At 37.5% G+C, this 9180-nt stretch overlaps 2 protein-coding genes across 3 annotated transcripts; both read left to right on the forward strand.

Moving 5' to 3' along the window:
* Positions 1-335: 335 nt before the first annotated feature.
* On the forward strand, positions 336-2165 carry LOC112696076 (OVARIAN TUMOR DOMAIN-containing deubiquitinating enzyme 4). 2 transcript variants are annotated; one of them, XM_025748673.2, is made up of 6 exons: positions 336-424; positions 659-1143; positions 1255-1376; positions 1462-1502; positions 1573-1671; positions 1754-2165. In XM_025748673.2, exons 2-6 carry the CDS (start codon positions 669-671, stop codon positions 1923-1925), a joined length of 909 nt encoding a protein of 302 aa, XP_025604458.1. In that variant the 5' UTR covers positions 336-424; positions 659-668; the 3' UTR covers positions 1926-2165. The 2 variants fall into 2 exon arrangements, with proteins under 2 accessions (XP_025604458.1, XP_072052836.1); XM_072196735.1 differs by lacking the exon at positions 336-424 and having other exon boundaries at positions 544-1143.
* Positions 2166-3661: 1496 nt separating this feature from the next.
* LOC112805325 (protein FAR1-RELATED SEQUENCE 9-like) lies at positions 3662-6651 on the forward strand. The gene is made up of 6 exons (XM_025847718.1): positions 3662-4039; positions 4280-5873; positions 5988-6001; positions 6106-6186; positions 6283-6357; positions 6460-6651. Exons 1-6 carry the CDS (start codon positions 3662-3664, stop codon positions 6649-6651), a joined length of 2334 nt encoding a protein of 777 aa, XP_025703503.1.
* The last annotated feature ends 2529 nt before the right edge of the window (positions 6652-9180 follow it).

The following is a 9180-nucleotide window of genomic DNA, read 5'->3' on the forward strand; positions in this document are numbered from 1 at the left end:
AGATCATCATCAACATTTTTTATTTATTGACATGATATTATTGTATGATGCAGTATACTTTATTAACAAAACAAACAACTTAAGCTCAAAATCAGAAACTCAGAAGAACAACTATGCATTATCTTTGCTAAAACCAAATTTAACACAATATTAACGTAACAAATGTTCTGTGCTTTGAATTTGAAGGAGCTTGTTAAATGGCTTCTGTGTGACATATTCTCTACATTTACTCATTAGTGGAAAACGTGTAGTATGTATATAACTATATATTCCTTACTTCGTTACCTTGAGTTTATTTATTCTCACTCCACAGTTCGCTTTTCTCCGCCACAATGTACTCATCATCTTCCTCCTTCACGCATTGCATTTTTAATTTTTCTTGAACATTCCTTCTTCACGTTTCAATTGACTGATCAACCTTTAGGTTTGTTTTCGTACCATTCTTCCAGAATTTTCTGTTTTATTGTCATATATTTTGTGTGTGAGGTATTCCTTTATTCAACTCATCCCCTGTTAGTTTGTCACCTATGTTATATTATGATATTTAAAATGTTTTGCTAAAATCAACACTTTCACAGCAGTATAATCAAATTCTTTTATGAAATTTATTCCTGTTCTCAATAAAAAATGACATGATGGTGTGTGGTTCTTGTCTCAGGCAATAAGAGATGAGTGTTTGCTCTTCATCAATGAGCTTATACTCAATAAATGCTGTTATGCTCAAAGGCCATGCTCATCAGATTCTTATGAGTAGCAGCATCTGTGGAGTTAGGCCTCAAGAAACAGGAACATCAAATTCATGTTCCTTCAACTTGTCCCCTGAGAAATCACAGATAAACCATGCAGCTGCTCAGTCTATTTCCACAACAACATTGTCTAGTTCCACTGTCATGGGGAAACATAATCATTATGTGATTTCATTGGCATGCCAAAGTATGAACATGAGGCTTTTGGTATCTAAACCAAAAGCACTACTCCCTAAAGTTAAGAGTACTATGGGATCTATGACTTGGCCAAGTGGCTTTCTTCTTGAATTTCTTATATGCAATTCAAATTCTAAACCTACAAATTCTGATGAGTGCAATGAGTCAACTATCAAATTCTCACATGGCAAGAAAGTTTACACAGATTATTATGTTATAGGTATAAGCTGCACATTATTCTACCCTATAAACAAATTAATTAGTAGACTAATAATTAAGAACATAAGCATATACACATTTGTGATGTGTCAGTGCATTGGTGAATGAGCAGGAATACCTGGAGATGGAAGGTGTCTGTTTCGTTCTGTTGCTCATGGAGCTTGTTTGAGATCTGGAAAACTGGCTTCCAGTGAAACACTGGAGAGACAGCTAGCAGATGAGTTGCGGGGTCAGGTATTAAGTTTCAGTATCTTCATGCATGAACATGATTGAATCTTGCATCAGGGACATAATTGAAGCCATAATTCTTGTTTGGCAGGTTGCTGATGAGTTTATCAAAAGAAGGGAAGAGACAGAATGGTGAGTTTATCAAATTGTTTTGTCCTTGTATAAATGCGTGACAGACACAAACGTTTCATCACATGTTTAGGTTTGTAGAAGGAGATTTTGAAACATATGTTTCACAAATAAGGAAGCCTCATATGTGGGGTGGTGAGCCTGAATTATTCATTGCTTCTCATGTTTTGCAGTAAGTATTTTTTCGTTTTCTTTGAAGAATTGAAGTACTAATTTAATCAAATCTTGGATGTTAATGATTATTATATATGCAGGGTGCCAATCACAGTGTACATGTATGATGAGGATGCAGGTGGATTGATAACAATTGCCGAGTATGGACAAGAATATGGCAAGGAAAATCCAATTACAGTTCTTTACCATGGCTATGGTCATTATGACGCATTGGAAATTCCTACAACAAAGGGTCATAGACCAAGATTCTAGCATTTCATTTCATATTTCTAAAGCTGTGACTTTCTCGAAAGTCAAAAACTCAGTTCATATTAGGCTAGTGTATATTATGGTGATTTAGTCAGTTTGGTGAGGTAGCTTTTTGCAACGTTAGTTTGGTTATACAAGAAGATTGATAAGGAAAAAAAAAAGCATTACATGAAATTTATTATGGAGAAATGATTTCGTAAAGTAAATGAACATATTTGATCATAAGAAAATGATGTAAAGGAATTACTTTTAGCCAATTATGAATTTCTTTTTTTTTTTTTGTTAATGGGTAACATGTAACATGTCTTTTTTGTTTTTGTTTTCAAACAAGGCACTCTTCCACGTGTTTAGACTTAAACAAATTTAGGAGTATATACTCAAATATGTCTCTAAAAAATTTTAATGGGACGTTTTAGTTCCTCAAAAAATTATATTACGCTCATGTACATGAATTTTACGAAAATAAGACAATAAATTCATATCTTAGTCAATCTCGTTATTTTTAATTTGATAAATAGATCATCGAAAATATGACAAAAAGACTTATATATCTTACTTTTATAAAATTTAAAAACGTGAACGTAATTTTTTTTTTTTAAAATGAGAATGTTTTACTCAAAATTTTTTAGAGATCTATTTGGACATATACTCTAAATTTAGAGTAGATACCCAATTTGATTCCCAAAATTTAAATCATGTATTAATTTAAGGTGAATTCTTCCAAACCTATGGCAATTTTGTGGGTAAGTTACCCTTGCACATGTGTCTTCATCTCAACCATTGATCAAAAAAATTTTCAACCTTTCATTAATGCATTCATTGGTTATAGCAAAAGCTTTTAATGAACATATACCATAGTAGATACTACATTAATTAGAGTATATACATATTGTATAGTGTATTGGGGAACATTTGCAATTATAATTTCTACTATATCACTTATTTTTCATTTTAAAAAGTGCCCTCCATGTCTTCCTGAAATTCAACATGCATCTCTCAGAACTTGAAAAACACAGCCTCCAGCAGTGAAATTTCTTATACTAGTACCCACTATCCAACCCTGTTTGGTTTTTTCGCTTTCGTTCAGTGTTACACCAGAGAGTAATCCACCCAGCGTCCATTTAGCAAGAGTGATCTCCTTCGAGTAACAGGTTCCGGAACTGGTACTCTGCTTTCGTCGGATTGGCGTCGACGTCAACTCAGGAGAGGGCGAACGCTAAACTGATGTGGCTCTGGTAGAGAATTTTGTAGCAGAACTTCTGCTAGATCCGAAGCTGTGGCTGCTGGAAGCTGGTTTACCAACATTCATTTTTCGGCTGCCTTCGAATTAGGTGCGTCGGATTAGGTAAAGGTCACCTCCCTCCGACTCCGACAGTGCATTTTTTATCCGTTGAAGCTCAACCTCTGGTTCTCATCAAGGTATGTCCGATTAAGTTTTTTTGTTAATACAGATTAGTTTAATTTTGATGATAGGCTATGCCTTTTCAACGGTTCTCTGTTTACGGTGTTGGGTTGCTATTCTGGATTTTGGAAATAAAGTAACATTGTCCAGTTCTAAGCTGTGGCTAGGTTTGGAGAATTGAAATTAAAACCTAATACTGGGGTCCAAAACAATTGGGTTAGTTTAATTGGATTTGGTTCATTTAATTTTACATGCAGCTTAGTTTAGCTTTCCTTCGTTGCTGCCATTGGCTCTGTTAATTGACATTTTTGGGTAAAATTATGGCAGGGGTTAAATTATGTCCATAAAGGAGGATGAGTTTAAGAATGATTCTGATAATAATTTGGGTGATGATTTCGATTATCAACCGAATGCAGAAGATGATGCTGATGACGACGATGTGGATTCTCTGGATTCCACTAGCAAGAGTGAAGAAGTTTGTGGTGTAAAAAGAATAGCGGATTTAATGGTGGAGGATATTTGGAACCTGGAGTTTAGGACGGAGGATGAGGCTTGCCAGTTTTATAACGCTTATTCTTGTTGGCATGGATTTGTAATGAGGAAGGACGACGTTGTTAGGGATAATCAAGATAGAATCATTAGCAGGCAACTTGTTTGCAACAAAGAGGGCTGGAGAAATATGAGGTATCTTGATATGGATGATAGATCAAGGGAGGTAAGGTCACTAACGTGAACCAAGTGTTCAGCTCGGCTTAGGGTAAAGCTTGACTACGGCTGCGGTAGATGGAAGGTATCATGTTTTGTGGAATCTCACAACCATGATCTGATGCCACCCCAATTTGCGCATCTGGTACCGGCCAATCGTCGTCTCACTGTGATTGATAGAGTCCAAGTGGAAAATCTTCATAATTTTGGTGTCAAGAGCTGCCATATTATGGGGTATATTGCATTCCAGAAAGGTGGATATCATCATGCTGGCTTCACACGGAAAGATTTGTACAACCACATCGATCGCTATCGTCGGAAAAAAGTTAAAAACGGGGATGCCAATGCGGCAATAAACTATTTGATTGGCAAGTCAAACAACGATCCGCTGTTCTTTGGAAAGTATACGTTCACTAGTGACGAAAGGCTGGAGCATATTTTTTGGGCAGATGGGCAGTCAATTATCGACTATCACTGCTTTGGAGATATTGTTGCCTTTGATTCAACCTACAAGAAGAATAAATACAACAAGCCTTTGGTCATTTTCTCTGGATGCAATCATCACGGGCAGACTGTTATCTTTGGCTCCGGCCTACTATCCGACGAAACCACAAAGACGTATAAGTGGTTGTTGGAAACCTTTGTTGAAGCGATGGGTGGGAAAAGTCCAAAAGCAGTAATAACTGACGGAGACCTTGCCATGCGAGATGCAATCAAGAATGTTCTGCCTGATGCGACCCATCGGTTATGCGGCTGGCATCTGCAGAGAAATACATGTGAAAATATAAAGAATCCTAATTTCCTGCACGATTTTAAGGGTCTTATATACGACAACAACGACCAGAGAGACTTTGATCAGAGATGGGCAACCATTTTGGATAAGCACAACCTTGTTGGAAGTACCTGGATGGAGAAGATGTACGAAACTCGTGAGATGTGGTCCCATTGTTTCCTCCGGGATAAGTTTTTTGGTTACATAAGGACGACATCACAGTGTGAAGGTATAAATTCTCTCATCAGATTTTATGTTAATCGCAAGAACACCCTCATTGACTTCATGCATAACCTGGATAGGGCCTTAAAGGAGTATAGAAACAACAAATTAATAGCTGACTTTAAGTCTCAGTGCTCAGAGCCAGTGATGATTACCTCGTTGGAGGTATATGAAAGATCTGCATCATGTTATTTCACGCGAAACATTTTCAAGGAAATTCGTAATGAGATTCAGAGGGCAGGGGCTTTGAATATAACGGTACTAAGCACAACCTTGGACAAGGTAGAGTTCAGCGTGACTGCTCTCGGAGACCCGGCCAAAGATCGACGGGTGGAAGTCGATAGAGGTAAGAATCTGTTCTCGTGCTCGTGCAAGCTGTTTGAATCACGTGGTATTCCCTGTAGTCATATCTTCTGTGCCATGAAGTTCGAAAACATACTTGAGTTTCTAGATTCGTTAATATACAAAAGGTGGACAAAGAATGCAAAGAACGAATTTATTAGCACAGAAATGCCTGTGAATGATGACATCGAAAGGGTCTTAAAGTTTCGAGTTGGAGCGTTGGCATCGAATTGCAACAAGCTGTGTGACATTGCTTGCAAGGATCCTGCAGACTTTGATGAAGTCCAGTCTGAACTTGTCAATTTAGTTATCCGCCTGCAGTCACGCAAACAAGGCAAGTCAACTCCTAATGTTAACGTGGAAGGCATCAACGATCCCTTTGTTGTCAAAAGCAAAGGAGCCCCTTCCAAGAGGTCTTCTTGGAGGAAGAAGAGAGCATGCTCTAATTGCCACAAGTACGGTCATTACTACAAGCGCTGTCCAGATCTGATGCAGCATAGTGTGGAAGGTAACCCTCACGATCGATCATACGGCAATGCGTCAGCCAAGGACTCGGGTTTTAGTCCATAAAGGTTTGCTAATTCTTCGAGGTCGTTCTCAATTAAGTCCGAACACCACTCAGGACCTAATACCAAGGTACGATTTGTTTATTCGAAATAGACTCCTACTGTGAAAATCTTGTTCGGTGTTTGTCCCTTTAAAAACCATTAAACTATGTGAATGTTCCTCTGTTTGGGCAGCCTTTTAAAAAGGGTGGAACAAGGAAGTTTACGGCGACGGGTATGAGGAGCCGGAAGGGTAAAGACAACACTTTTGTCGAGGTAATTTTTTTGAATATAAACATCTAATTTCTGTGTCATGAATTGGGTAAACTAATGACGATCTACTTCTTCTTGTCAAAAAAAATTGTAAAACAGCGGAGCCTCCATGAAAGCAGCGAATCCATTGACACGAATGGTGTTTTCAATAAAAATCTCGACTCGTTAACACAGGTGTGATGCATAAAACTCCTCTTAACCACTTTGCGATGAATGACCATTATGGTTTTATGCATTATTATAGTTTCTGATTGGGGATTATGATGTTTTCAGCAGGTGAAGGAGTCACAGCAGGACAAGATACATTCATTCACGAACTATGAATGCGATAATGATGTCATTGATGATAAATGTGACACACGACATGTGCAGATCGATGTCCGAGATCAGTTACCATCGTCACTGCCTTGTGGCAACAAACAAGGATCATACATGGCATTGTTCGCGTCGATGCATAGGACACTTTGACCATTTCAAGGAATTAGTCTTCTGAATTTAGTGCAATGCAAGTATAATTGGTTCTAAAAGCCTGATCTATCCTGATTTACTGACCGCAATGTATTTGTCACTGCTTGGTATTGAGGAGTTTTAAGTTGTATTTATTTACGTTAACTATGAATATGTCCATTAGGGTGATAATTATGTTCGATTATATGTATGTGATTTGCTTACATTGCTGTCTTCTCGTTGCAGTAAATTGTGGTTGACTTTTGGGTAACGACTTGTTACCATTGTGATTATGCAATTCAGTTGATCAATTAGAGTTGTGTAAATTGATTTAGGGAGCCTACTTAGTCCATTATGATGACAATAATGTTGAATAATATGCATGTGTTTTGCTTACATTGTTGTAGTTTAGTTGCAGTTTATTGTGGTTGCATTTGGGGTAAGGACTTCCTACCATTGTGGTTATGCAATACAGTTGGAAAAATAGAGCTGTGTTAATTTTTTTTACCTTTTTAGTGCATTTGATTTACCAACCAAATTATTAGATTGAATGAGTTGTATTCTCCAAGGTTGAATTATTCATACATGGTTTTAAATCTCTTTTGTAATTTTGAGGTTGTGAATCTACTTTGTTATTATTGATTTCCTATATTCATTGAAAATTTTATTTAAGGGGAAATGGCACACTGTGTATGAAAGCAGTTTGAAATATATATAAATATATGAAGCAGAAGATTCGTAAACACAAACACATTTCTATTCGCTCATATCATAGTTTCGATTATTAGGTTCAATAACATTTTGATGTTATTAGAGTCTTACATACTTACAGAATTTAACACTAGGAACAATAAATGTTTGAAACACTGCAGACATTTCCTTTAAGTTGTACAATAGCGAAACTTTCTATGTTATGAGCTACTTGACTACGTCATGACTTTACTTTGATAGGCAGGGTTTTGCTTCCTGGGATTGAGAGCTTGAATGTTTCCAAAATGTAGTCATCCTGCATCCGTAACATTGTTGACTATTATAACCTGAATTAAGAAAACTCATCATGACAACTATACACAATAGATGAATAAAAAAAAATCAATTAATTCAGTAAACCTGAAAAAAAGGATCCACGAAACTGCTACTTACCCTTTAGCCTTTGGGTTATAGGTTCTTAATCAATTTCCTTTCCCAGTGTTCTACCTACATACACAACAACAGCCTATGTGAAATATAAGTATATAAATTCAAAGAAATACATCACATGGACCAACCATCCATTAGTCGGATTCTTTTAATAGCTCTACTGCATGCACCCAAACACCATCCGGGACACTTGTACTCTAAATTAGAAAAAAGAAGCATTTTTTCTACCTCTAGACGGATATCTTCCATGGGAAAATGAATCGGTACCGCAGCACAAGTGGCTAAGTTGGTTTGGGGATGGTACTTCTCGTTTTCACCATCTTCCTGAACTCTTGGGGGAGAAGCAACGTCATCTGTTCCCTTTGCGCATCCTCGTCATGCATTAAGATGAGATATCGTTAGTTAATATTTTGCTTTTTTCTTCCGTGCAAGAGAATGTGGAAAAGGTACAGCGGTCGTAAGTACAACCGTTCGTGAAACATAGACGGATTTCCGCTACGTATGAAAACTATGAATTACTCAAGACAAAACCCAAGGCAGTATTATCGAGGTCTGTAGCTGATGACATGTTGTCGAACTTTAATTTAGTGTGTCAAGCCGACTACAGATTACGTTCCTTGTTCGGCTAAGTGGGAAGGAGTATCAACTCAAATTTTGTCAGAGCTACCAACGGGTGACGGAATAAAAGTCAGACGGAGGAAGGTAGATGATAATGTTTGGTTGAATGAAGGTTGGTATGCACTTCCTGAGTTCTTAAGACTAAAACATGGATATTTTGTGGTTTTCAAGTACGATGCTGAGATCAGAATACGAATATATATTTTTTCTCGTGTCAGACCTTTTTCCCGTCACCCGCTGGTAGCTCCGACAATATTGTGTTAAAAGAGCCTAACCAAGTAACTCTGAAAATTTTATTCACATTACAACCATCACGCCATTGTCTTACCTTCATAGTCAGATTTGTTGGCTGCTTTGGGTTTGGGTATTGAGTGGCTTCCTTCAATACGACTGCTTCCGGCGACACCTGTGACTACAGTTTCCAGCATCCGAACGGCGACAGCAATTCCATGGCAGTCAATTTCATCGACCAACGTGCATCTTGGATCACAAAAGTCCACCCAGCAACACTTGAAATTAACACTGCTTCCAGAACACAATCTGAAATCCCAGACAGACACATCAGGTATAAAACACTCAATAAGTCATTCATCAAATCAATTATATACATTAACAACCATGTTCCAACAAAATCATGTCCAAATACACAACCTAATATAATGACTTCACAAATTATTCCATAAACCAAGAAGAACTTACCATCATATCGACGAAAGAGCCACTTTGATTTAGCGAGAAACAACCCATCCTGTGAGACGATACAGGGCATCCACGATACTACCGCTAATTGTG

This window comes from Arachis hypogaea, chromosome 6 (assembly GCF_003086295.3).
Source record: "Arachis hypogaea cultivar Tifrunner chromosome 6, arahy.Tifrunner.gnm2.J5K5, whole genome shotgun sequence".
Taxonomy (NCBI): domain Eukaryota; kingdom Viridiplantae; phylum Streptophyta; class Magnoliopsida; order Fabales; family Fabaceae; genus Arachis; species Arachis hypogaea.

Bases quoted from the DNA above. Each gene is read 5' to 3' on its own strand.
- LOC112696076 (XM_025748673.2), top strand. From the start codon at position 669: ATGAGTGTTTGCTCTTCATCAATGAGCTTATACTCAATAAATGCTGTT. The intron at 1,144-1,254 runs GTATAAGCTGCA...GTGAATGAGCAG, and splicing joins CACAGATTATTATGTTATAG to GAATACCTGGAGATGGAAGG. The intron at 1,672-1,753 runs GTAAGTATTTTT...TTATATATGCAG, and splicing joins ATTGCTTCTCATGTTTTGCA to GGTGCCAATCACAGTGTACA.
- LOC112805325 (XM_025847718.1), top strand. From the start codon at position 3,662: ATGTCCATAAAGGAGGATGAGTTTAAGAATGATTCTGATAATAATTTG. The intron at 4,040-4,279 runs GTAAGGTCACTA...ATTGCATTCCAG, and splicing joins TGGATGATAGATCAAGGGAG to AAAGGTGGATATCATCATGC. The intron at 6,187-6,282 runs GTAATTTTTTTG...ATTGTAAAACAG, and splicing joins AAGACAACACTTTTGTCGAG to CGGAGCCTCCATGAAAGCAG.